This window comes from Ochotona princeps, chromosome 5 (genome assembly GCF_030435755.1).
Source record: "Ochotona princeps isolate mOchPri1 chromosome 5, mOchPri1.hap1, whole genome shotgun sequence".
Lineage (NCBI taxonomy): Eukaryota > Metazoa > Chordata > Mammalia > Lagomorpha > Ochotonidae > Ochotona > Ochotona princeps.
The window spans coordinates 102,924,718-102,952,649 of NC_080836.1; the positions used below are offsets into that span (position 1 = coordinate 102,924,718).

At 55.7% G+C, this 27,932-nt stretch overlaps 2 protein-coding genes across 2 annotated transcripts; both read left to right on the forward strand.

The window, feature by feature from the left end:
• The first annotated feature begins 4,888 nt into the window (after positions 1-4,888).
• LOC101521666 (intestinal-type alkaline phosphatase) lies at positions 4,889-7,704 on the forward strand. Its single transcript, XM_004577198.2, has 11 exons — positions 4,889-4,958; positions 5,039-5,155; positions 5,246-5,361; positions 5,449-5,623; positions 5,695-5,867; positions 6,106-6,231; positions 6,514-6,586; positions 6,686-6,820; positions 6,909-7,100; positions 7,214-7,330; positions 7,412-7,704. Exons 1-11 carry the CDS (start codon positions 4,889-4,891, stop codon positions 7,702-7,704), a joined length of 1,587 nt encoding a protein of 528 aa, XP_004577255.2.
• A 10,809-nt stretch (positions 7,705-18,513) lies between these two features.
• Positions 18,514-23,494, forward strand: LOC101521434 (intestinal-type alkaline phosphatase). Its single transcript, XM_058664266.1, has 12 exons — positions 18,514-18,669; positions 20,435-20,575; positions 20,658-20,774; positions 20,865-20,980; positions 21,068-21,242; positions 21,314-21,486; positions 21,690-21,824; positions 22,128-22,200; positions 22,300-22,434; positions 22,523-22,714; positions 22,828-22,944; positions 23,026-23,494. The coding sequence occupies exons 2-12, from the start codon at positions 20,503-20,505 to the stop codon at positions 23,313-23,315; spliced, it is 1,596 nt and encodes a 531-aa protein (XP_058520249.1). The 5' UTR covers positions 18,514-18,669; positions 20,435-20,502; the 3' UTR covers positions 23,316-23,494.
• Positions 23,495-27,932: the final 4,438 nt, after the last annotated feature.

Below are 27,932 nucleotides of genomic sequence, written 5' to 3' on the forward strand. Positions count from 1 at the left end.
AAATTATATCTCATGGATTTTGATGGATTTTTTAAAATTTAAGACACTTTCTCTTCCATACACTTTCTCATTAAATTCTTCACTGACTCATAGATCATACAGTAACATCATTTTCTTCAAGAAGGTTCTTGATTTTCTTTTTCATTTCTTCATTTACACGTTAATCATCACTAGCATGTTATAGAACATCATGGTTTTTTAAATTTCTTCTTTTCTTCCTGTTGTGGATTTTGTTTTGTGGTTTTTCATTTAAGGGCATTTTTAGGAGACTAGCATATTCGGTAGCATTTTATTTAACTTCATGGTGTTGTAAATTTCGATTTTTCTTTCTGTTGTTGATTTTGTATTGTGGCTTTTATTTAAGGGGATATATGGTAACTGTGTAATAGAGATTATCATATCCAGATGTGAAGACACAATGCAGTATGCATCTCTACTTCCAGATCAAAGATGGATTACTAATGAAACTATAAGCTGTATCTGACAATAGGATGCTGGACTCTCTGCCATTGTCCATGCCCACAATGATGAACATATGACTGTGTATGAAGAAATATACTATAGTAATGATATAGGGGAACTCAGTGGGGGGAGAAGAGACTTGAGGAGGAGGTAATGGAAATCTCAGGGTCTGTGGAACATCATAAAATGACAAGAAGAAGAAGAAAGAGATTTGTTTATTTTTATTAGAAAGTCAGATTTATAGCAAAAAGGACAGAAAGAAAGATCTTCCATCTGCTGGTTCACTCCCCAAGAGATTACAATGGCCACTGCTAAGCCGATCTGAAGCCAGGAGCCAAGAGTTTCTTCCAGGTCTCCCACATGGGTGCAGGGTCCCAAGACTTTGGGCCGCCTCGACTGCTTTCCCAGGCCACAAGCAGGGAGCTGGATGGGAAGTAGAGCAGCAGGGATACGAACTGGCACCCATATGGGATCCAGGCATGTGCAAGGCAAGAACTTTAGCCACTAGGCTACTGTACTGGACCCCCAGAACTTTAACACTTTGAGCAAATAAATTAACCTAGACCTTCCTGAATTAGTCATCAGTATCCAACTGAAGTCCTCCCTAAATTCCTTGGCTAAAATAGTCCTCCAAAATAGACAAGGATTGGACCTGTTCTTTCTAAAACAAGAAGGTATATTTATAGGTCTGGGAGAAACACGTTGCTTCTATGCTAATCATTCCAGAGGGGTCAAAAACCATCTTTAAAAAAAGATTAAGGAAAAGCAAATAAAGTTGGTATGAAAGTCTGTTCTGATTACCCTGGTTAACTACTCTCCTGTCTGCCTTGGCTGGCCCTCTCGCCCTTCATATTTCTAGGACGACCTGCAGGCCTGTGTGTTATAAACTGACCAAATATGTGAGTATCTGCATCCAGACAGTAACTCATGGTCCCCAGGACCCCTGCCAGAGCAGTAACAACCAGAGTGGGGAATCCATGCCTTGAGTCCCTGATAAAAACCAGTGAGGTGACGATAATCTGCACACCCCTCCTAACACTGTTCTGCACCTCCATTGTTGGCATATGCTTTGTTAGAGTCATAAGACAGTTTGGACTATCCTAAAATTCACCAAGCTCAGTAAAAATTATGCTTCGATACTATAAACTGCTAAATATAAAAATGAAAATAGAGGGCCCGGCGGCATGGCCTAGCAGCTAAAGTCCTCGCCTTGAACATCCTGGGATCCCATATGGGCGCCGGTTCTAATCCCGGCAGCTCCACTTCCCATCCAGCTCCCTGCTTGTGGCCTGGGAAAGCAGTTGAGGACGGCCCAATGCGTCGGGACACTGCACCCGCATGGGAGACCAGGAAGAGGTTCCTGGTTCCCTGCTTCAGATCGGCGCAGCACCGGCCTGTTGCGGTCACTTGGGGAGTGAATCATCAGATGGAAGCTCTTCCTCTCTGTCTCTCCTCCTCTCTGTATATCTGACTTTGTAATAAAAATAAATAAATCTTTAAAAAAATGAAAATAGATACGAGACAGCTGAATAGTACCCTATTGCCATTTTAAGGTGTATAGCAGCCGGTTGCGTATAAACTAAAATTGAAATGTCAATGAAGTAGTCACAGGATGTGGTTAAGAACTTGCATTTTCTAATATAGTGGTCACTCAGTACCATGTCAATTAACTCCATAATGTTGTAAATTGTTGTTTATGTTATGTTGTAGCTTTTCATTGGACGGGATGATATTCTGCCAGCTCTGCCTTCAGATCAGAGATGGTCTCCCCAAGAAACTGTTGAATTTATCTGGACAACAAGATGCCGGACTCTATGCATGGTATATGCTTGCAATGAAGGAATCATGTCTGGTTTTGAACTGTAATACTGCGACAATGCGGAGAAATTCACCAAGGGGGGAGGGCATGGGGAGGGGCTGGGGGAATCACAGAGCCTATGAAACTGTGTCATAAATTGAAATGAAATAATAACTTTAAAAAAACAGTGAGGAATGTGACAGGATGAAAAATTGAAATTGGAGTGCCTCCAGCAGTCACTGGTCAGGTTAGAGTGACCCCTGAGGAGGAGCCAGGTCCTGGGCACGGGGCCCCACGAACGAGGAACCTATTCCCAAGGAGTTAAACTGTAACTGTAGAATTGCTCATTTGGCTCTAACCTGCTTATTATAGTTTCTGTCCTCTTGCCTGCCAGCGTAAAGGCCTCCAGGGTGTGGGTTTTGGGGGGTTATTTTGTTTTTTTTGTTTGTTTCCTTTAAAAGCTCACTGCCCCAACAGCTCGAGGCTGTCTCCCTAGACCTGAGTGGGGCAGTCTCCAGCTGGCTAATAAAGACTCCCCAAATTCTAAATTGGCTTCAGCGGTCTTTTATACAATGCGCCCCATAACAGGACAATCTCATTTTTTTTAAGAATTATTTTTTATTTGTTTTTGGAAGGTAGAATTACAGAGGAGGACAGACAGAAAGAGGAATCTACCACCTGCTCCTTCACTCAACAAATGGCTGCAACGGCAGGAACCAAGCACCACGGAAGCCGGGAGCCAGGAGCTTCATCTGGGTCTCTGAGGTGGGTGCAGGGACCGGTGCACTTGGCCCATCTTCCTCGGCTTTCCCAGGCACACAATCAGGGAGCTGATGTGAAGTGGAGCAGCCAGGACATGAACTGGCACCTATGAGAGATGCCAACTCTGCAGGCAGGGGTTTAGCTTCCTGTCTTGCGGCACCACGCCACGATCTCCTTTTCATGTTTCTCACTCTGCCTTTAAGATGCATAAGCAAATCAAATTTTTCTAAAAAATAAGTGAAACGGATTCTCTGTTGGGAGTTGGGGCTGATCAGGGTCTGGGCCATGGGGGAGGTCTCAGGACCCAGCTAGTGTACAAGGGAGCACCCAGATGGCAGGAAGCCGCTCTTGTCTGCCAGTTGCCCCAGGGTCCAGCTCCAAAGCAGGGGAGGGGAGTGGTGAGCACCCGGCCGACCTGAACCTTTAGACTGGTTGACAGGGCCGGTGAGTGGCCCGGGGACCTGCCAGTCAGTCAACCAGGCTTCCCGACCTTTAGTCAAGAATGTTCCCAGCTAGACAGGCAGTACAGGCTGGAGGCAGAGCCCAGCAGGGGTGAACTGCACAGGCTTGGCAGGTGAGGCCACAGCAGGTGGCCAGGCAGGGGCAAGGGAAATTCAGGGAGGTGCTGCCTGGCAGGGCATGTGGGCTTGGTGGGCAGGGAGGCTGCAGGGCAGATCTGAGGGCAGCAGGCTGTAGTCAGGCCTGGGCCTCAGGTGTTGGGGAGGGACTGGGCTGGGCTGGGTTGGGCTGGCCCAGCTTGGAGGAAGGCACTTGATTCTTTGAAAATGACTTGATTTCGGGAAAAGATGCAGAACCTGAAAGAAAGCCTCCGGCCACATCGAATTTTGTGGCTCAGGCAAGCTGAGGTCACAGCCGTGGTTGGACACAAACCCCGGAGATTCTCCACAGGCAGAGCTGAAACCCCCACCCCCTTAACCCACAGCATGCCCCATGCCCCAGCACAGCCTGGCAGCCCTGCTGTACTCCTGTCCCAGTCTGGGTGACCCCTCGTGGGTCGAGCCATGGGGATTCCTCCTTGGTATAGGCTGAACTCACTTAGCATGGCAGCCCTAAGAGACAGCTGAGTTATAAGCCTTGGTGGCTGCTGGCCTGTGTCCATACTGGAATACGTGGGGCACTCCCACCCCTGTTATGACTTGCTGCACTTCCTCTGGACACTGGCACACTGGGGGATGTCTGGGGAAGAGCCTTCTGTAGTTAGAGGATACAGACCCACACAGCTCTTATCATGGGCTGCACCTGCCCACAGGATCAGGACTTGAGCACACAGACCTACCCAGAGCCTCTGCTGAAGCAGGGGTCAAGTTCACCTACACAGCCCTCAACCCATCCTGCACCTGCCCGGTTGGGAGCTGGTAGGGCCCCTGCTCAGGGGTGCCCCTGCTATCCTGGTGCCTCTGGGCTGGGAAAAGTCTGGTAGGAAGCTAAGGATGACTGAGTACTCGGAGTGCCTCCCTCTGTGGTCCCTAAGGCTCCTGCCACAGGCAGACTAACCCAGCTCCTGGTGCTGGTCCTTGTTAGGGATGCACCTCCCTTGAGACTATGAAATGGAATTTGGGGGAGCTGGACCCCAGAGAGCACTGAGCAAACAGGTGAAGAAGGCAATCTATGCAAATTCCACCCTCCAGCACCACACCAGAGACCCCCAGGGGAGAGCAGACCCACCCAGCTGCTTATCACACATTCCCCTACCCCAGCAGCTACGCCCTTGCCTGATCACAGGGGAGGGACAGGGTGGGACGGCGCCTTGGGAAACAGCCCACCCCTATTTAAGCCCAAGCAAACCAGTGGAGTTGCTGCAAGCCTGGCATCTTGGGCCTGAGACCCCACTGCCGCCATCACAAAATGAGGAGCCACTGTTTGCTGCTCCTGCTGCTGGCCCTGAGGTGGCGGTCGGCCTTGGCTGTCATCCCAGGTAAGGAACCCCATGCATCTCAACCACACAGGACACCCCCACCCCCAGTGCTCTGCTGACCAGGTTCCCTCTGTCCACAGAGGAAGAGGAGGACCCCGCCTTCTGGTACCAAAAGGCCAATGAGGCCCTGGCTGGCGCCAGGAAGCTGCAGCCCATCCAGACGGCAGCCAAGAACCTCATCCTCTTTCTGGGCGATGGTGAGGCAGACATGTGCCCAGCACCCCTAGTCCCCTGCCCTGACCCCCACGGCCACCAGGACAGGGGCTGATGGGGCTCTGCTTCCCCAGGGATGGGGGTGCCCACGGTGACAGCCACGCGGATCCTGAAGGGGCAGCTGAACAACAAGCTGGGGCCCGAGACCCCCCTGGCCATGGACGAATTCCCATACCTGGCCCTGTCCAAGGTGAGTACTTGGGCTGCCCAAGTCTGGGGCCATGGGAGGGACCCAGGATGAGGAGGATAGAGAGAGCTGGGGTTTCTCTGTCCACAGACATACAACGTGGACAGGCAGGTGCCCGACAGTGCTGGCACTGCCACGGCATTCCTATGCGGGGTCAAGGCCAACTTCAAGACCATCGGCCTGAGTGCAGCTGCCCGCTATAACCAGTGCAAGACCAGCCATGGCCATGAGGTGCTCTCAGTGATGTACAGGGCCAAGCAGGCAGGTGAGCTGGGAGCCTGGCAGTGGGCCGGGGAGGTAGAACTGCGAGCTGCAGCCTGACCTGCGCCCCTGCAGGGAAGTCTGTGGGAGTGGTGACGACCACGCGGGTACAGCACGCCTCGCCTGCCGGCGCCTACGCACATACAGTGAACCGCGACTGGTACTCAGATGCCGACATGCCTGAATCAGCACGGCAGGAGGGTTGCCAGGACATTGCCGCTCAGCTCATCTCCAACATGGACATCGACGTGCGTCAGGGTCTGGGGAGGGAAGGGAAACAGGCAGGTTCAGGAGCCTGCCTGGCAGCTTGTAAACCTCTCCCCCTTCCCCACCGCCACCGCAAGGCTCCGGAGACTCTGGGTGGGGTGGATATGGTAGCAGGTCCAGCCCTTAGCAAGCATTCTGGAGACCTGATCCATCCCTAATTCCCTGAGGAGTGAGTGGGCCACCTGGGCTGCTAGTTCACCTGCCCTGATGCTCCCACAGGTGATCCTGGGTGGGGGCCGCAAGTACATGTTCCCCAAAGGGACTCCGGACCCTGAATACCCATTCCAGAGTGGGACCAGGTTGGATGGACGAAATTTGGTAGAGGAATGGCTGTCAAAGCATCAGGTGAGGGACTGGAGGGTGGAACCCAGCAGGGAGGGGAGGAGCCAAACCGGGAGGAGGGCGGAGCCCAGCAGGGAGGAGGGCGGGGCCCACCAGGCAGGGTGCAGGGTCCAATAAGGAGGAGGGCAGAGCCCAGCAGGGAGGAGGGCGGGGCCCACCAGGCAGGGTGCAGGGTCCAATAAGGAGGAGGGCGGAGCCCAGCAGGGAGGAGGGCGGGGCCCACCAGGCAGGAGGATGAGGCTGGAGCAAAACCAGGCCTGGGCTGAGGCCTGTCTGTCCCTCCAGGGGGCCCGCTACGTGTGGAACCTTACAGGGCTCCAGCAAGCCTCTGCGGATGCCAGCGTGACCCACCTCATGGGTAAAACCATGCCCCACCTGCCTCTAGACACCTGATACCCAGGGCAGGACGCCCCTCCCACCAGACCCTGCTGGCCTCACCACACCCTTTGTCCCTCAGGTCTCTTTGAACCCTCAGATATGAAATATGACATCCAGCGGGACCCGAGGCAGGACCCCTCCCTGGTGAACATGACAGAGGCTGCCATCCGTCTGCTCAGCCGGAACCCCCTGGGCTTCTACCTGTTTGTGGAGGGTGAGGGGCAGCCCCGCATCCCAGAGCAGAGGAGGGAGGAGAGGGTCCAGGTCAAGGGTCACCTCTCCTCCACCTGGCCTTCCTGCAGGCGGCCGCATCGACCATGGTCACCATGCGAGCACAGCTTACCTGGCGCTCACCGAGGCCGTGGTGTTTGACAGCGCCATTGAGCGAGCAGGCCAGCTCACGGATGAGCAGGACACGCTGACCCTGATCACCGCCGACCACTCCCACGTCTTCTCCTTTGGGGGCTACACGCTGAGGGGCAGCTCCATCTTCGGTAGGTTGGGGCTGCCATTCGGGCCAGGGCAGAGGCAATAGGTGCTGGCAGGCACATGGCACACAGGACACTGGTAGCAGGCAGTCAGCGCCTTCTCAACCCCACCCCTGCAGGCCTGGCCCCCACCTTTGCCCAGGACGGCAAGACCTACACCTCCATCCTGTATGGCAATGGTCCTGGCTACGCACTCCGTGCTGGTAACCGCCCCAACGTCACTGAGACCAACAGCAGTGAGTACTATAGGGGTCTGGGGGAAGGGGCTGATGGCACAGGGTGGAGGCCACCCTCCACTGACTGACACCCTCCTGCAGATGACCCTCACTACCAACAGCAGGCAGCCGTGCCCCTGTCGAGTGAGACACACGGTGGCGAGGATGTGGCACTGCTGGCGCGTGGGCCACAGGCGCACCTGGTGCACGGGGTGCAGGAGCAGAGCTACGTGGCGCATGTCATGGCCTTTGCTGCCTGCATTGAGCCCTACACCGACTGCGGCCTGCCACCCCCCGGCGGACACACCAGCGCAGCGCACCCGGGATCCACCACAGGCCCTTCACTTTGGTTGCTTTTGGGACTGGGCCTTTATCTAGGGTCGTTGGTGCACTGAGCCCCTCCAGCCCAGCGATGCCCCACCAGCTGGCTCCTGCACCCTCAGCTCGAGGTGGCTGCACAGTCCCTGCTCGAGGCCCCATCCACACTTCCCACAATAAATCCACACTGGTTCAAGTCCGGCTTCCCCTTCCTGTCCTGGGTAGCCCCTGTATGGGCAGAACACCAGGGTGACTCAGAAGCCATCACACCAAACCCTGCCCACTTACATTCTGGAGAGTGGCCACCTTGGCTCACTACCCAGTTTGCCCCCTGCTCTGGCCCTTTCAGGGCAAGTGGGCACCCAGACCACATGGCAATCTTCCCGAGCTATGCAGGTCCTTGCCATACAGGTCCTGTGGCTCTGCTTCAGCTGCAATGACCTCTCCCCACCCTCAGGGACTCTGAGCATATGAGACTCCCAGGCCACTTTGGTTCCCCCATTCTGGGACAGGCAATGCAATAAAAGAATAAAATGGATATAACCCAGCACCAGCAGCGCCTTCTGGAAAGAACACTCCGGCCAGTGTTGGGGCACAGTGTAGGGGGTATGGGGGTACATGGGGGCCATGCAGGTGCACTGAGACCCTGTTTGCAAGTGGGGGTCAGCTCCCGCACCTGATCTTCAGCTCCCAACGAGGGTGGGAAACCCACCCAGGCAGCAGCGCAGTCCCTGACTAAGAAGGGTGGGTAGAGGCTTTCCACACGAGGTGGGTGCCCCCAAAGAGGAGACCTGCCTGGGGCCTCAGAAGGTTCAGTTCTGAGGGTGCCAGGGGGAAGGGGTGAGGTGCTTCATATTGGACAGAGGCTACATGGTTGCTCTGCACCCAGCTCAGGACCTACTCCTCTGATTTGCCCCCCACCTCCCAGCGCCCAGTCTGGCTCACGTTGGCCAAGCGCTGCTCCAGCTGCAGGATCTCTTGCGCCTACTGCTCCACGTGCTCTGCGCCCAGCAGGCGGAGCAGGCGCTCCATGAACACCCTGTAGGCCGCCAGCACCTGCAGCCACACAGAGCCCCACTCAGCGGGGCGCACCCGGCCGCAGCCCCAGGCCTCCCTTGCAACCCAGGCGGCGAGCGCCCCACCTTCTCACTCTCCTCATCCTGAGCCAAGTATAGGGTCCTCTCCGGCAGGGTGAGCCCGTCCTGGTCAATCTGGGGGCAGCAGAGATCACCCAGACAGACCCAATCAGCCCCACCCGGATGCCTCGAGGGAGAGTGGGCGCACCAGCCATCACTGTCATAAGCCCCTCGCTCCTTCCAGAACAGCTGTGCAAAGCTCCTTCCCTGTGAGTCCGGTCTGGGAAACAGGGATGTCATTTGCTCTCCTTGTCCTCATAGACACTCAGACACTATCGGGCCAGCTTCGGACGCTCTCCGCCTGCCCTCTGTTCCCCCTTTCCCTCCAGCATGGGCCCGGTTCCCCTGTCCCGCATGCACGCGGGGTTCCGTGGTCGCGGTTGGTACCCAGCGAAAAGCTTGTGGCCACCGCTGATCTTCCGTCACGAAACCGGTTTGCACCCCAGAGTGCCGCCCAAGTCCTAACTCTTGCAGTGGTGGACTTGGAGTCCCGGCGCGGCCGTCGCGGCACGAGCCGAAGCGAGAGTTCACCTTGGCCCTGGCCGCGCCCTCGCTCCTCTCTCTGCTTGCCCGTGACCGTAGGTGAGCTTGTGATGGGCGTTGGCCTGACGCGAACCGGTCTGAGCACCGCAAAGGTCAATGCGGGCGCCGGGCTTGGTGGCCAAGAACGCAGATGGTGCGCCCCAGGCCTCGCGCTCCAGGTGGCCCTGGACACAAGCGGCACCGCCCCTCCAACCCTCTCCTCCGCCCCTCCTGGGCCTAGACCCAGGTCCTTGCGCCCGGGAGCCTCGCCAGAGGAGTCTCTCCCCAGTTCCAGCCTGCGCCTGGCTCCCATCAAAAGCCAGGGACGGATCTCAGGCATGGAACACCTTATCGCCGTCCTGTGGAACAGAGGCTGACTATGCTGGCCAGGTCCTGATGCGAGAGGCTGCCAGGTCACTGGCCAGGCCTGTTGTCCAGCCTCCTTCTGCAAGGATGAAAGAGGAAAACTCAGAGTAGCTTCCTCGTCCCTCTTGGGCCCACACAGGGACCCCCAAGGCCAGCTGTGCTGGGGTAGAGGAGCCGGCAGAAAACTGTGCTGCCGTGAGAGCCCATGAACCCTCAGAACAGAAAGAAAATAATGCTCAACGTAGCCCTATGATCCCTGAAAAAAGGAGAGACGGGAGACTGCGAAGCATACCGTGTCCGTCTTCAGGGCCCTGCGCAATGGCCTAGCAAGCACTGGGATCCCATATGAGCTCTGGTTCTAATCCCAGCTGCGCCACTTCCCTTCCAGCTTGAGGCCTCCCAAAGCAGTAAGAGGACACCCCAAAGCCCCCAAGGAACCCTGCACCTGCATGGGAGAATCGAAAGAAACTCCTGGCTTCAAATCAGCTCAGCTTTGGCCTTGTGGCCACCTGGGGCGTGAGCCAGCAGAAAAAAGACCTTTCTCTTTGTCTCTTCTCTCTGTAAATCTGCCTTTCCAATAAAAATAAATAAATCATAAAATAACAACAAGAAACAATGTCTGTGTTCAGATACTGTGTCTGCAGGAATCCACCAGTGCAGCAGGCTGCTACCAAGTCATTTCCCTTATTGGTTGGGAGAACATACCTCATTAGCATAAACTTTCAGTTCCCTGATTGGTTGTTGTCTCTGCTTTCCAACAGGTTCATGTCCTGCCCCTCTTCTTGATTGGTTAAATTGGTACGTACTCTTCAGGAATGGGCCAATTGGAGGAAACACTTTTGGTATAAAAGAACCAGCACTGCCAAGCTTATTTGGTAATTCCTTTGGGAGTCCTTTCTGCCTACTGAGGTGGGAAGTCTCTGGCTGTCAATGAATCTTGATTCTCTGACTGTACTTTGTTTCCTAGTGAATAATCCTTCAAGAATGCGCATCAGGGCCAGTGCCCTGGCTTAGCAAATTAACCCTCTGTGTGCAGAAACCAGTTCAAGCCCACATATGGCCACCAATTCCGGTCCCAGCTGCTCCACTTCCCATCCAGCCCCCTGCTCATGGTCTGGGAAGGCAACAGAAGATGACCCAAGCCCTTGGGTCTCTGCACTCACATGAGACCAAAAAGAAGCACCTGGCTTTTAACCTCCTACTGGCCCAGCTCTAGCTGTGGCAGCAACCTGGGGAGTAAGCCAGCAGATGGAAGATCCCTCTTTCCCTGTAACTCTTCCTTCCAAAGAAAAGTAAATAAATATTTCCAAAATCGAAAGGATAGCGATCACCCTCAACATCCCCCAATACCTCGGTGGGCACAGACGCCCCCCAGCAGGTGACCCCAGAGCCCAGCCTTCCTTGAGCAGCCTGCCTCTTCAGCAGGAATGTTGGCTGCGGAGGGTGGGAGACACATGCTGGCGCTAGGCCTCACCCACTGCAGATGCCCCACCTGGCAGGCCCATGGAAGCGGATGCCAGGACAGCCCTCCTGGGGAGCAGCCAACGGGGGTACCCGGACATGGAGCCTTGCTGCCAAGTGGTTTATCAACAGTGTCACTTGTTTCAAAGATTAGGGTTTCACCTCCTTTCCCCCGCTGCATGGACACTGCAGAGTCCTCAGTGGACAGAGTCCCAGCACAGCCTTTCCCATGTCCATGTCTCATAGGTGGGAGTGGAGGCATAGGAGGACCAGCTCGTCAGGACACGGCAGCTGGTAAAGCCAAGCTCTAGTGAGCTGTCTTAGAGTGGGTGCCTGCTTTCCTGTGTTCTCACAATAGTGACATGTTGCCTGTGGCCTTCTTTTTCTCCTTATCTCTCGTGAATAAGCTCAGCTTTTCCCTTCCCTAGAAAAGGACCCCACCCTCCCCACACATCTAACCCTTATTAGCTTCCACAAACATTTCCCCAAACACCAACCACGTATGAATTTGAAGGTTCTGCTTCCAGTTCGTTCAAACTGGAGATCTCTCCTTGCTGTTAGCATGGGGGATGGGAAGAACATCAAAAGATAATTTCCTGGAGCCACTGCTGTAGCGTAATGGGTTAGGCCACCAGTTGTAGTGTCACCATCACATACGGGTGCTAGTTCAATCCCAGCTGCTCCATTCCCAATGCAGCTCCCTGTCAATGCACCTAGAAAAGTGTCAGAGGACAGTCCAACTGCTTGGACCCCTGTGCTCACATAGGAGACCTGGGAGATGCTCCTGGCTTCAGGCATGGCCACTGTGGCCTTTTGGGGAGTAAACCAGAGGATAGAGGATCTCTCTCCTGCTTCCCTCCTCTGTGAAGTTCAATGCTGTCTGCCTACTTGTCTGCGGGGCAGCTATAACATGGCCACTTCTGCCCAGTTCAGTCTGGGAGCCTGCCGTCTTTAAGTCCAAGCTGCTCCCACTTTGGAAAGCAGTGGCTGAGACGAGAATAGAGAAAGGTGACAGACATATCTACTTTCAATGTTTCTTCTCCTTTCCTTCTTTCTTGGGTGGATCAAGCATTCAAAACAGTGTACAGAGCATAAAGAATAATTATAGAGTTGAACACCACCACAGGATCCACCCCGATCCAAAGAGGGACCCCGGCCGGGATGACCACGCTGCCCTAGCCTTCACCCTGCGCACGTCCCTTCCTTCGCCCACAGGGAGCTGCTGCATTTGTTGAGTATGATCAGAGGAAAGCCCTTAGCTAAGTCACATGCAGCACAGATTTGACAGAAGGATGTGTGCAAAGGGGTTAGCCTCAGCCCCAGGGGCTGGGACGCTGCCGCTGGCCTGGGGTACAGAGTGGGTTTCGCTGCTGCCAGCTCTGTCCTCAGACCCAGTGACCAGAGCAGGTGCCCCTGTGTGTGATAACCTCCCCAGCTGCCTCTCAGGAGGACACCAAGGCCACAGCTTCCTAAGTGAGGGCTCAAGTGTGGAGACGTTCACTGGCCCTCGTGCTTAGTCCTTGAGCAGCTCTGTGACCCCAGAGCTCAATTCTGTCTTGTGCTTAGACTTCCTGTATGTGCGAGAAATGTTTTACAGTACAAGTTATATTGTAGGGGCACCTCTGTGAGCAAGTGCACCTGGCCTCCATGACCCTCAGCTGATAAATCTTAAAAAAAAAAAAAAGAAGGAGGAGGAGGAGTGTCACTGTCCCGCAGCAATGGACTTGGTGCACGGAGCCGATAATAACACGGGTGGACCCTGACTGATGGTCAGTAGCCAAAGTTTTTTAACAGCACCAGACTTTTAAAGGAAGCTTGTCTGGTACCATCCAGGGAGGAGGGGCTTGAGCCATTTACATCTCAACAGCAAGGTAAATCTCCCCAAAACACAGCTAGTTCCTCTGGCAGATTCTTTAAACCTTATCAAATTGCTCCTGGTGCTTACAGGGGGATTCAACTGGCTATTGTCTCCCACAACAGCAAAGATTCTGAATGTCCTACAGAGGAGAACAAGAATAAAGAAAGGCAGAATGACCCAATGACCAGAAAGAAGAGAGATCTTCCAGCTGCTGGTTCATTCTGTAAATGGCCACAAAGGTCAGGGTTGAGCCAGGTCACAGCCTGCGGCTTCACCCAGCTCTCCCACAGAGGTGGTAAGAACCCCCAGGACTGGTGCCCTCCCAGACATATCAGCAGGGAGCAGGCACAGAAGCGGAACAGCCGGGGCTGGAACTGGCGCTCAAAAATGGGACGTCGGCTTGGCAGGCTGCAGTTTAACCTGCACAGCAGCAGGCCCCAGTCTCTGCTTCTAACTGGTTCGCATCCCATCAGCAATGACTTCCTTATGGTTGTCTTGAACCCCTCAGAGTTGTGCACAAGACCTGGCAGCAGCCCTTCCCAGCTCCCGCTCCCACCGCGAGCCATGAGCTGCCTGCTGTCCAGGTGCCTGACACCACCTTCCTGGAGGTGTCGGTGCCCGTGCCCATTAGCAACGTTAAAATCACCACACTGGGCCGTGGCCGCGCAGGTGATGGAGGCTTAGAGTCACACACCAGCCTTGGGTTTTCGGGCTTGAATGCGAGCCTCTTGCAGTCTCAGCTGCATGGGGCCTAGCCAGCTGGCCTCCTCCAGGGGCTTGGAGGTCAGACTTCGGCTCTGGCTGGGAGAACCCCGCCTGGCACCTTCTCCCAGGGCCAGGCTGCATGCATGGGAAATCTGTGATTTTCTCTCAGGAGCCCAGCTACGCCTATTGGCGGGGGAAGGGCTTGCAGCGGCCTCTTGAACTCTGGCTCAGCACCCAGGCCTGACCTTCCACCTCATTACTGAATGGACACAGGCTGTTCCTCTCTTCCTGGAGAACCCGCCTCTGCACTCCAGCACTGCTCGTGGGGGGATGGGACCAACGGAGTGCCTCTGGCCTGCGCCTTCCCGGCTCCTGTAGCTCATGGCCTGTCGCTGACCCACAACGATGGATTTGGTGCTCGGAGTCGATAGTAATGTGCGAGGACTCTGATGGTCAACAGCTGAAGTTTATTAGTGGCATCAGGCTTTATACACTGAGGGTCATATGGGATAAGGGAGGAGACGCTGAGCTTATCAACAAAACCCATCAACTGTTTTCATACTTTTATCTGGAACTCCTTTTGTTTTGTATATTCTTTTTTGTTTGTTTGTTTTGTTTTTATTGTTATTTTTTATTAATTACACTGCATTATGTGACACAGTTTCATAGGCTTTGGGATTCCCTCAACCCCTCCCTATACCTTCCCCCATGGTGGATTCCTCCACCTTGTTGCAGTATTACAGTTCAAATTCAGTCAAGATTCTTTCATTGCAAGCATGTACCAGAGTCCAGCTCCCCAAGAAACCACTGAATTTATCTGTTTTGTATATTCTACCAAGTGTTCTCATCCACATGCTGTCCACTCAACTGTCCTCACACAAATGCTATCCAATCCGTTATACAAAAAGTATCCATTCGGTTGTTCTCATACAAATATTATTCAATCAATTGTAATCCTGTGCTCGCTGACCTTCTAGGGTCACAATGTCCTCCTACAATGGCCCATTTTTTATCTCAGCTCTGAGAGGTGGGACTCTTCCTCTGTCTCAAACTCTCATGAGCTCATTGCAGGGCCACTGCCTGGCATCATTTCATGTTTGATGTGTCTCCAGGGAGCAGGAGAAGTCCAATAATAAGGGGCAAGTGGCCTGGTGCAATAGTCTAGTGGCTAAAGTTCTCGCCTGCCATATAGGCGCGGGGTCCTGGCTGCTCCACTTCCCTTCCAGCTCCCTGCTGTGGCCTGGGAAAGCAGTAGAGGATGGCCTAAAGCCTTAGGATCCTGAACCCACATGGGAGATCCGGAATAAGCTCCTGACTCCTGGCTTTGGATCAGCTCAGCTCTGGCCATTGCAGCCACTTGGGGAGCAAACCAGTGGATGGAAGATCTTTCTCTTTGACTCTCCTCTGTAAATTTGCCTTTCTAATAAAAAATAAATAAAATCTTAAAAAAGAAAGAAAGAAAGAAAAGGATGAGGCAGGGTAGGATGTTACCAGAACAATCATGTACACAGATTTGTTGGGTGCTTATGGGACCCTCAAAGAAAATTACAGTGGGAGTTCCAGGTGCCCACAGCCTGGACAATGTGATTGATCTAAGAAAGAGCAAGCCTTGGGCTGGTACAACTGTCATGGTAGGTTAAGTCTCCACTTGTGCCACTGACATCCAGTACGGGTACCAGTTCATGTCCTGCTACTTCATTTCCAATCCAGCTCCTTGTTAATGGTCTGAGAAAGCAGCAGAGGGTGGTCCAAGTCATGGGAGACCCAGAGGAAGCTCCTGGCTTCAGAACAACTGTGCTCCAGCCATTTGGGGAGTGAACCAGCAGATGAAGACCTCTGCTTCTCTCTCTCTTTTTTTTTTAAGATTTATTTTTATTACAAAGTCAGATATACAGAGAGGAGGAGAGACAGAGAGGAAGAGCTTCCAGCCAATGATTCACTCCCCAAGTGAGCCACAACGGACCGGTGCGCCGATCCGATGCCGGGAACCTGGAACCTCTTCCAGGTCTCCCATGCGGGTGCAGGGTCCCAATGCATTGGGCCGTCCTCAACTGCTTTCCCAGGCCACAAGCAGGGAGCTGGATGGGAAGTGGAGCTGCCGGGGTAAGAACCGGCGCCCATATGGGATCCCGGCGCATTCAAGGCAAGGACTTTAGCCACTAGGCCACGCCGCCAGGCCCAAGACCTCTGCTTCTCCTTCTCTCTGTAACTCTGCCTTTCAAATAAAAACAAAGCCACTGGAAAGGCCACATGGGTCATTTCCACAGGTGGATGTGACCTAATCACACTGGCAATGCAGCAAGCAGCAGGGTGTGGGAGGACCAACTCCCGTTCAGAGAGAAGTTCCACTGTGGATGAAAAACCCTCTTACGGCACTGAGCGCTTCAGAGAAAGTTTGCACAGAATGAAGACTCTACCAGTGCGGCCACCCCATGGCTGTCCAAGGCAGGTGCACAGCCCAGCAGGATGCCCAGGCCCTTGTCAGAATGAACGCCCAGGTTCCCCCCTCGGCTCCGGCCCTGATCCCAGTGGTGATGACTCAAGCTGTGGATGCCTCCCACCCCCACAAGAGACTGAGACCCCAGCACCTGGACTGAGCCCTGGCCCAGCCCTGCCCAACGTGGGCATTTGGGGAGTGGGCCAGCAAATGAGCATTCTGTCTCTCTAGCTCCCTCTGTTTCCAAAACACATTAACTAACTTATTAAAAGAGTTATTTGAAAGGCAGAATGACGGAGAGAGAGAGAGAGAGAGAGAAAGGAGACAGAGATCTTCCATCCATTGGTTCATTCCCCAGTAGCTGTAACAGGTAAGCGGCTGGCCTACCCAAAGCCAGGAGCCAGGAACTCCACCTGGGTTTCCCACACAGGCAACAGGTGCCCAAGTCCTTGGGCCATCCTCAGCTGCTTTCCCAGCCACATTAGTGAGGATCTAGACAGGAAGCCAAGCAGGACTCAAACCAGCACTCTGATGTGATTCCAAAGTAGCAAATGAGCCCACTGTGCCAATACACAAACCAGTGTCTTCTTTAAAAAGCTGCTCTCTGGCCTGGCATGATGGCTCACTTGGCTAACCCTCTATTTCCAAATGCTGAGATCCCATATTTGTGTCCTGGCTGCTCTTTAAAATATATATATATAAAAATTTTATTTAAAAGGCAGATTTATACAGGGAAGGAAAAACAGAGAGAAAAATATTCTATCTGCTGGTGCAGTCCCCAAATGGCCACAGTGGCCAAAGCTGAGCTGATCCAAAGCCAGGAGCCAGGAGCTTTTTCCAAGTCTCCCACACAGGTGCAGGGTCCCCAGGCTTTGGGCCATCCTTGACTGCTTCTCCAGGCCACAGCAAAGAGCTGGAAGGGAAGTGGAGGAGCCAAGATACGAACCGACTCTCATTCGGGATCCTGATACATGCAATGCGAGGTCTTTAGCCACTAGGTTATTGCACCAGGCCCCAAAATAAATAAACCTTAAAAAAAATAAAAATAAAAAAGTCCCTGCACAGTAGCCTAGTGGCTAAAGTTCTTGCCTTGCACATGCCTGGATCCCATATGGGTGCCAGTTCTAGTCCTGGCGGCTCTACTTCCCATCCAGCTCCCTGCTTGTGGCCTGGGAAAGCAGACGAGGATGGCCCAAAGACTTGGGACCCTACACCCCTGAGGGAGACCCAGAAGAGGCTCCTGGTTCCTGGCTTTGGATCAGCTCAGTTCCGGCCACCGTGGCCACTTGGGGAGTGAATCATCAGACAGAAGATCTTCCTCTTTGACTCTTCTCTCTGTATATCTGACTTTGCAATTAAAAAAAAAAAAAAAACCCTGCTCTCTCTGCACCAGTCTTTGGTAACCCCCACCCACCACAATTAACCAACAGGCAAACCTCCTGCCAAAAACCTCCTAACACCCTAAGGACTCCAAGGACTGTGTGCTTTGGTTTGTAACAATGCCTGGTGTGGCAGGGAGCAGCTGTGATGGGCCCCAGGAGCCTTTAGGAATCTGCACATCCTCCCAGCTGAGTGGCAAGGCCCATGCCAGCCTGGGCTCTGCTGGCTGCCCCCAGGGTGTGCCCTGGAGCTTTGGGGTGCTCTGATGCACTCAGCTCTGCCACATGCTGCCTTGTTCCATCTGAGATGGGCACTCCAGCTCTGCTGGGCACATGAAGAAGCTCACACATGTGCGCCAGGCAAGATGGAGGCTGACAGTCATTTAAGGCCATCTGAAGACCATTCTGTGACCTCACTCAACACATTTAGCGGAACAGCTAAAACTAGCTACAGTGACAACAGCAAGCACAGGCCAGACGGGGAGAGTGGGCAAATGCTGCTGATGCACCCTGTGGGGTGAGCCCCGGTGGCTCAGGGTATACCCGAGCATGAACGCCAATAGCAGGGTACTCTCTGGGGTCTGAGTGCCTCTGTGGCCTGCCTGGCTGTGCCACTAAGGGAAGGGGGCAGCATGCGGCTCCCTGTCCCCTGGACATCCACTCACTGCACAGAGCAGCCAACCATTGGCCCCGCCTGGTGACACTCATGAGGCTAGGCTGGAGTGCAGGCAGACACAAGGTTTACAGGTGCCTGACATTATGGATGTGGCAGTGTGTCTGCAACATTGGCACATGGGAGGTGTGTGTGGGAGGAGAGGCCTGTCTTGTCCAGCAAGAGACAGGTGGAGTTGGGGCTGTTCAGGGTCTGGGCCATGGGGGAGGTCTCAGGACCCAGCAGGTGACAGCACCCAGCCAGTGTACAAGGGAGCACCCAGATGGCAGGAAGCCGCTCCTGTCTGCCAGTTGCCCCAGGGTCCAGCTCCAAAGCAGGGGAGGGGAGTGGTGAGCACCCGGCCGACCTGAACCTTTACACTGGCTGACAGGGCCAGTGAGTGGCCCGAGGACCTGCCAGTCAGTCAACCAGGCTTCCCGACCTTTAGTCAAGAATGTTCCCAGCTAGACAAGCAGCACAGGCTGGAGGCAGAGCCCAGCAGGGGTGAACTGCACAGGCTTGGCAGGTGAGGCCACAGCAGGTGGCCAGGCAGGGACAGGGAAATTCAGGGAGGTGCTGCCTGGCAGGGCACGTGGGCTTGGTGGGCAGGGAGGCTGCAGGGCAGATCTGAGGGCAGCAGGCTGTAGTCAGGCCTGGGGCTCAGGTGTTGGGGAGGGACTGGGCTGGGCTGGGTTAGGCTGACCCAGCTTGGAGGAAGGCACTTGATTCTTTGAAAATGACTTGATTTCGGGAAAAGATGCAGAACCTGAAATAAGGCCCTTTGCCATGTCAGGGGAGCTGATGTCACGGCCATGGTTGAACACAGACCCCAGAGCTTCTCCACCAGGCACAGCTGAGACCCCGACCTCCTTAACCCACCTTGCCCCATGCCCCAGCACAGCCCGGGCAGCCCTGCTGCACTCCTGTTCTGGGCAGGGCTGGGTGACTGCTCTGAGGACTTTCCATGGGTGGAGCTATCGGGTTGGTCCTTGTTGAACTCACTTAGCATGATTTTTTTTAAAGATTGATCTATTTATTTGAAAGGCAGAGCAAGACGGAGGGGGAGACAGAGATCTTCTTTCTGCTGGCCAACTCCCCAAATGGCTGTAATACCCTAAGCCAGGAGCCAGGAGCTTCTTCCAGGTTCCCACATGGTACAGGAACCAACATACTTGGGCTGTCCTCTGCTGCCTTCCCAGGCACATGAGCAGACAGCTAGATGGGAAGTGGAGCAGCCCAGCCTGGTACAAGCCCTACATAGGATGGTATTGCTGCAAGTGACTGTTTTACCCACTGTACCTTAGTGCCAACCCCACATGTTGTTCCAGGGTTGACTGGGCTGGAGCCCAGGAAGGGCTCCCTGTGAGGACTGGGTAGCTGCTGGACTGCAGGTGCATGCTGTATGTGTGTATCCTCCAGTCCAGGCTGGGACCCCTGGGGGAATCCCCCTCCATCTGCCTCATATATCACCTTCTCTCACCTTTACCTCCTGCTCACCAGACGCTCCCGCAGTGGGGGCAGGAGCTTCCTGAACCTAGCCAGAGGCCACAGAGAAACCCAGCTACGCGACATGGGCTGCACCTGTCAATAGGATCAGTGCCTGAGCACACAGACCCAGCCTGGGCTCCTGTGCTGAGGCTGGGAACGGGGGTCAAACCCGGAAGCAAGAGGCTGCTCACTGAGCTGGGAGCACCGCCCATTCCTGGCCTGGCACAGGGACTGCCCCCACACCCAACTGTGTGCTAATCACACGTGTATGTGTCCCGCTCCCCTTGGGGTTGCACACAGCTGTGGATCCCAACATGGCCCCTTGCAGTACAGTCTCCCCAGGCGGCTCTGGCTATGCTTGCTGAGGGTCCCTTGGGTTCCAACCATTGGATGTGAGAAGCAGAGTGAGTGCACCTCTCTGTCCTCGCCAGGACTCCTGTCTTCCAGAAGCCGAACCCAGTCGCCCCTCCTGGGCCTGGACGCAGCTCCTCCCCACCCTCAACACCTTCAGGCAGCACTGGGCCAACGGCAGCACAGGGCAGAGGGGAGGCAAGGGGAAGAAGTTGGGAGAAGAGATTCAGCAGCAGGTGGATCTGCCCCCCGGCCACTCAAAACTCTAGAACAGACCGAGAAACCCTCATGGAAGCTTCATTTCCTGGACTCCCTGTACCAACTTCCTAGGGAACTCAGCCATTCTATCAGTACCTTAGGGGTACAGGTCATAGGGCAAGGATGAGATACGGTGTCTGTCACAGGAACAGGGAGGTTTTTATACCCTGGGACAAAGTCCTCCACTATTTAAGTCCAGGAAGCCCATGCTGTCGCTACAAGCTTGGTACCCTGCCTAGCTACTCCACTGTTACCGGCAAACATGCGGGGACCCGGGCTGCTGCTGCTCCTGCTGCTGCTGGCCCTGAGGCGGCCGGCCCTGGCTGTCATCCCAGGTAAGGAACCCCATGCATCTCAACCACACAGGACACCCCCACCCCCAGTGCCCCGCTGACCAGGTTCCATCTCTGTCCACAGAGGAAGAGGAGGACCCCGCCTTCTGGTACCAAAAGGCCAATGAGGCCCTGGCTGATGCCAGGAAGCTGCAGCCCATCCAGACAGCAGCCAAGAACCTCATCCTCTTTCTGGGCGATGGTGAGGCAGACATGTGCCCAGCACCCCTAGTCCCCTGCCCTGACCCCCACGGCCACCAGGACAGGGGCTGATGGGGCTCTGCTTCCCCAGGGATGGGGGTGCCCACGGTGACAGCCACGCGGATCCTGAAGGGGCAGCTGAACAACAAGCTGGGGCCCGAGACCCCCCTGGCCATGGACGAATTCCCATACCTGGCCCTGTCCAAGGTGAGTACTTGGGCTGCCCAAGTCTGGGGCCATGGGAGGGACCCAGGATGAGGAGGATAGAGAGAGCTGGGGTTTCTCTGTCCACAGACATACAACGTGGACAGGCAGGTGCCCGACAGTGCTGGCACTGCCACGGCCTACCTATGCGGGGTCAAGGCCAACTACGGGACCATCGGCCTGAGCGCAGCTGCCCGCTATGACCAGTGCAACACCAGCCATGGCCATGAGGTGCTCTCAGTGATGTACAGGGCCAAGCAGGCAGGTGAGCTGGGAGCCTGGCAGTGGGCCGGGGAGGTAGAACTGCGAGCTGCAGCCTGACCTGCGCCCCTGCAGGGAAGTCTGTGGGAGTGGTGACGACCACGCGGGTACAGCACGCCTCGCCTGCCGGCACCTATGCACATACAGTGAACCGCAACTGGTACTCAGATGCCAACATGCCTGAATCGGCACGGCAGGAGGGTTGCCAGGACATTGCCGCTCAGCTCATCTCCAACATGGACATCGATGTGCGTCAGGGTCTGGGGAGGGGAGGGGTTTGGGGAAGCATGCCCCAGTCTGCCAGGGTCTCCTAGCAAAAGGACGGACAGAGGACAGATGGTGGGAGGAAGAAGTGACAGAGGTCCAGCCTAAAGCAACCATTACCAACATCTTGCCAGGAAACTAGTACTGTACCTGGGCTGTTAGTCCACCTGCTCTGATGCTCCCACAGGTGATCCTGGGTGGGGGTCGCAGGTACATGTTCCCTGAAGGGACCCCGGACCCTGAATACCCAAGTGACATCAACCAGAGTGGGACCAGGTTGGATGGACGAAATTTGGTAGAGGAATGGCTGTCAAAGCATCAGGTGAGGGACTGGAGGGTGGAACCCAGCAGGGAGGGGAGGAGCCAGGCCGGGAGGAGGGCGGAGCCCAGCAGGAAGGAGGGAGGGGCCGAGCAGGCAGGGTGCAGGGTCCAGTGAGGAGGGGGCGGGTCCCTGCCGGGAGGAGGGCGGAGCCCAGCAGGGAGGAGGGCGGGGCCCACCAGGCAGGGTGCAGGGTCCAATAAGGAGGAGGGTAGAGCCCAGCAGGGAGGAGGGCGGGGCCCACCAGGCAGGAGGATGAGGCTGGAGCAAAACCAGGCCTGGGCTGAGGCCTGTCTGTCCCTCCAGGGGGCCCGCTACGTGTGGAACCTTACAGGGCTCCAGCAAGCCTCTGCGGATGCCAGCGTGACCCACCTCATGGGTAAAACCATGCCCCACCTGCCTCTAGACACCTGATACCCAGGGCAGGACGCCCCTCCCACCAGACCCTGCTGGCCTCACCACACCCTTTGTCCCTCAGGTCTCTTTGAGCCCTCAGATATGAAATATGACATCCAGCGGGACCCGCAGCAGGACCCCTCCCTGGTGAACATGACAGAGGCTGCCATCCGTCTGCTCAGCCGGAACCCCCTGGGCTTCTACCTGTTTGTGGAGGGTGAGGGGCAGCCCCGCATCCCAGAGCAGAGGAGGGAGGAGAGGGTCCAGGTCAAGGGTCACCTCTCCTCCACCTGGCCTTCCTGCAGGCGGCCGCATCGACCATGGTCACCATGCGGGCACAGCTTACCAGGCGCTCACCGAGGCCGTGGTGTTTGACAGCGCCATTGAGCAAGCAGGCCAGCTCACGGATGAACAGGACACGCTGACCCTGATCACCGCTGACCACTCCCACGTCTTCTCCTTTGGGGGCTACACGCTGAGGGGCAGCTCCATCTTCGGTAGGTTGGGGCTGCCATTCGGGCCAGGGCAGAGGCAACAGGTGCTGGCAGGCACATGGCACACAGGACACTGGTAGCAGGCAGTCAGCGCCTTCTCAACCCCACCCCTGCAGGCCTGGCCCCCACCTTTGCCCAGGACGGCAAGACCTACACCTCCATCCTGTATGGCAATGGTCCTGGCTACGCACTCAGTGACGGTGACCGCCCCAACGTCACTGAGACCAACAGCAGTGAGTACTATAGGGGTCTGGGGGAAGGGGCTGATGGCACAGGGTGGAAGCCACCCTCCACTGACTGATACCCTCCCGCAGATGACCCTGACTACCAACAGCAGGCAGCCGTGCCCCTGTCGAGTGAGACACATGGTGGCGAGGATGTGGCACTGTTGGCGCGCGGGCCACAGGCGCACCTGGTGCACGGGGTGCAGGAGCAGAGCTACGTGGCACATGTCATGGCCTTTGCTGCCTGCATTGAGCCCTACACCGACTGCGGCCTGCCACCCCCTTTCAGTGGCGCTCACCCCGGGCCGTCCGCGGGTCCCTCGCTGCCACTGCTGGCAGGGACTCTACTGCTGTTGCTGGGGGTGACTGCCTTACCCTGACCCACCCAGCTCCATACCACTCTCCCCACCCAGTGTGGAGCTGTCAGAGCTCCAGCCTGTGTTCCCTGTACCCTCCCCTTGAAGCCTCACCTGGCCCCAGGCGGCCAAGGCCCACCGGTGTGGCCTCTGTGACCCTGTGCCTCCCTCCCCTACTGAGCCTAACATCCTGGGCTCTACCACCCGCAGTGCCCACGGCCCCTCCTTCCCTCTGGCTACTCAGCCATTCCCCCTCACCCTAGGGGCAGACCGTGGGAGGACCCTGCAGCCACAGGCCATGGGGGCTGCTCCAGGACTTCTGGCCCCACCTCCCTCACCTGTGACTGCCCCCAAAGCTGGAACCACCCTAGAAAGCATGCGGGTCAACCCCCATGCCTCTCTCTCCCATGCCAAACGATGCAGCCACCACTGCTGTGGCTCATGCCATGGCTGTCAGCTCCATCCAATCTCACCTCCAGCCAAAAACCTGCTTCCCACCATCCTGCTCCAGCCCTCGCACATCAAGGAAGCAGCCAGGGCGCCCTGCCATTCTGCACTGCCCTCGGAGAGGCCCAGACAGCACACGGGGAGACACACAGCCTTATTCCCTCAGATTCTCAAAGTTGGCCATGCCAGGCAAGACAGCCATGGGGTTGGGGTATGCAGAGAGCTGGAAAGTGGCAGGTTCAGGGTACAGCCCCAGAGATGCCCCTGGCCCCTCCGCAGCCCTCAGGGGCCCTGAAAACAAAAGACTCTTGGCTACTGGGGCTCCCCATTCTGGGAGAGGCAATGCAGTAGAAGAATAAAAGCAGATTCAATCCAGTAGCACTAAACCCTTCTGGAAAGAACACTCTGGCTAGTGTGGGGCCAACGGAGGTCCCTGGGGATCACACAGGTGCTGTGAGGCCCTGTTTGCAGGTGGAGGGTCAGGCCCTGCACCTGGCCATCAGCTCCCAGCCAGGTCTGGGAAGCTCGCCCAGCCAGCAGCGAAGTCCCCACCCTTAAACAGGGTAAACAGAAAGGGGTAGACAGAAGCGTCCCACACAAGGTGGGCTTCTGGGAGGAAGAGATCTGAGTCCCTGGGTCCCTGAGACTAGGACCCCCCCACACCTGAATGGGGAAGAGATGAGGTCCCCCATCTTGAATGCAGAATACTTGAAGACTCCACACCCATCTCAGCACCTGTTCCTTCCCCTAAACCCACACCCACCTCTCCTGGGCTTTGCTGGTGGCTGGGACATGCCCATGGACAAAGGGCAAAGGGGCCGTGCCCATGTGGCAGCTGACCTTGGCCTGGTGGACCTGGCTGGCCTGGGGCTTGTCTCTGTTCTCCTCCCGATCCAGCTCAAATGGCAACTAACAGTGTCTAGGACAGGAGCTTCCTCAGGACAACCGGCCTCCGCTCATGGAGGCTAGCTGGACCAAGGGGTCAGCTAGGCAGGCAGCCATGACAGCCACACAGGTTCCCAGTGTAGGGCTGGACCCCTCCCTGCCCAGAAGGGAGGTGGGAGAAGGCTTTGCTGGTATGTGGAGACCAAACCTGCGATGCCGCAGCTTCAATCTCATGGGATACCTTCCTGCTACTGCCCGTAGCCCCAGCACCACCTCCCACCTACCCATGAGGAGGAAGAGCCCTGATGAGCTAAATCCCCTCCCTGTCGTGGTGGCCAGCAGTACCACTTCCTCAAGCTCCCAGAAGTCCATCTTGGCATGAGCAGAAGGGGGCGCTTGCCTTGGCCTGGCTGTGCCTGCAGACAGGCGCCCCTCACTCCGCTCGCCCGTGGTGGTAGGTGAGCTCGCGGCGTTGCCCCAGATGCTAATTAAATTCCCAGCACTGGTCAATGTGGGTGCCCAGGCTGGCGGCCAAGTTCGTGGGCAGTGTGCACCAAGGCCTTGTGCTCTTCCCCAAAGTGCCCAGGCCCTTGGGCGCCAATTTGGCTAACCCTAACTCTAACCCTGCACAGACCCTGAGCTGGCCTTCAGTCCTGCCTCCACATGGGGCCACAGATGGGCGCAGAGCTGAGGGTCCTCGTGGCGTGCTGACCCCTGCCTCCTCCTTGGGCCTCAGGGCTGGGAGCAGCCTGCAGCTGCAGCTCCTTCCCTCCCCGCATGTTCCTGAGCCCTCTGCTCACCAGCGCAGTCCCATGGGCTCCACTGAACCTGAGCAGGAAGGTACCCATCTGGTCTCTCTTCTCCTTATAGAGCTGTCGTTCCCACTGTGAGATGCCACCCTCACAGCCTTCTATTCCCAAGGTCCTCGGTCCCAATACCCTCTGCCTGTAGAGGTGAGGACCCCAGTTCCCACTCACTTTAACCCGAGATTCACTCCTTGCTGTCAGCACAAGGTTGTGAAGACTTGGCGACATGGCCCCTTTTACCTGTAATGACACACAGCGAGCTCCAGGCTGGGAAATGGGGCAGGTCCCACTTTAAAGCCCTGGCTCAGAGGAGAGCCGCAACCCAACCAGCGGCAGATGCGTCTCCTTGAGGCCAAGCTGTTTCTTGGTGGGATGCCTGTATCATGCAGCAGAGTGCCCAGAACACAGAGAATCATTACAGAAATGGACACCTTCAAGCCAGAAGTAGACCGCACACTTCACACCGACATCTGTTCAGTAACTGGGCAGCACTCATTGCACAAACAACGCCTTTCTGCTTTGCAGCCCTCGGCACCACCAGAACAGGCTCGGAGGACCCTGACCAGCCACAGGGCTGCTGGAAGAATAAAAGCAGGCTTTGGAGAGCCAGTTGCCCTGGTGCCGGCTCTGCCTTTGCCTGTAGCTCAGCAGGGACTTGGTGTTTTCTGGGAATGCCTCCCCCTGCATTAGGTTCTGCAAGTTCGTGTTGCTGGCCCAGGCTGTAGCTCTCAGGATGGGGACCTCACGGGGAGGGCTTTGCTCTGTCGCTGCTCCATGGCAGTGTCGATCACCACCGCCACTGAGGGTGTCCCTTATAACGTTAGTGTTCTTGGCCACCTGTGTCTCTTGAAGCGGTCATCCTAGGCAGCTAAGAGTGGGGACAGTGGGTCCTCTGCTTGGGCTCCCCCAAGTGGCCTCCTGTGTGACAGGTTCAGGGGAGTCCTGTTCACTGGTGACACTAAAGGAGGCGCTGCGAAGGCCAGGGTTTGGTGGATGCCGCCTCCCCAGAAGCAGCCTCTGGGCCTATCCCAGCAAGGACTGTGACGAGTTCTGGACGTAGCCAAGGGATAGAGGGGGGCCTGCAGATGCCCGATGCAAGCCCCAAGTGCCTGGGCCAAGGCAATCCCCTTGATTCAACTAACTTCGTGGGTCCAGTGTGGTAACTTAGTGGCTAAAGTCCTCATCTTGCATGTGCTTGGATCCTGTGGGGTACAGGTTCATGTCCCAGCAGCCCCGCTTCTCTTCCAACTGCTTGCTTGTGGCCTGGGAAAGCAGTCAAGGATGGCCCAAAGTCTTGGGACCCTGCATCCACATGGGAGACCTGGAAGAAGCTCCTGGCTCCTGGTTTCAGATTGTCTCAGCTCCAGGCGTTGCAGCTACTTGGGGAATGAACCAGTGGACAGAAGATCTTCCTCTCTGTCTCTTCTTTCTGGATATCTGCCTTTCCAATAAAAATAAATATTTTTTTAAAAATTGATTTGTTTATTTGAAGGAGAGAGGAAGAGCTCCACCTGCTGCTTCACTTTGCAAATGGCTACAATGGCCAGAGGGGATTCAAGTCTAAATCAGGAGCTTGAAGCTCCCTCCACGTCTCCCATGTGGGTGGCAGGGACCTAAGTACCTGGGCTACCTTCTCTGCTTTCCCAGGCACATCAGCAAGCAGGGAACTGAATCAGAAGCCGAGCAGGCTACGATATGGAGTGCTGGCATTGCAGGAAGCAGTTTAGTGCACTGCACCCAACACCAGCCCCACCCGTTTTTGTTTTTAAAATTTATTTATTAATTATTGCACAGGCAGATTTACAGAGAGGAGACAGAAAGATCTTCCATCCACTGGTTCTCTCTCCAAGTGACACAAATTTCAGAGCTAAGTCGATCTGAAGCCAGGAACCAGGAGTCTCTTCTGGGTTTCCCACACGGGTGCAGGGTCCCAAGGCTTTGGGCTGTCCTTGACTGTTCTCCCAGGTCACAAGCAGGGAACTGGATGGGAAGTGGGGCAGCTGGGATACAAACCGGTGCCCATATGGGATCCTGGTGCACACAAGGCAAGGACTTTAGCCACTAGACTACTGTGCCTGGTCCCCACCAGTTTTATTGTAAAATACAATTATACTTTCAGTCTTTTTAGAAGATGGAGTGTGATAAGGATAGTGGTAGTACCTCTGTTGTCCTCATACTTTATCTTAATAAAGATTTATTTATTTTTATTTGAAAGGTAGAGTTACAGAGAGAGAAGGAGAGACAGAGATCTTCCATCTGCTGGTTCACTCCCCAGATGACCGCAGCGGCTCAAGCTAGGTCAGTCCAAAGCAAGGTGTCAGGAGTTTCCTCTGGGTCCCCCCATGGGTGCAGGTGCCCAAGCACTTGGGCCATCCTCCAGTGCTTTCCTGTCATGCTCCGTCTTGTCTGTCTTTGGCCTGAAAAATTCCCCGTACGGACCACCAGTTGCCACTGACCAGCAGCGACACTAAAATGACGAGGCATACTCTGAGGGTCTGGGAAA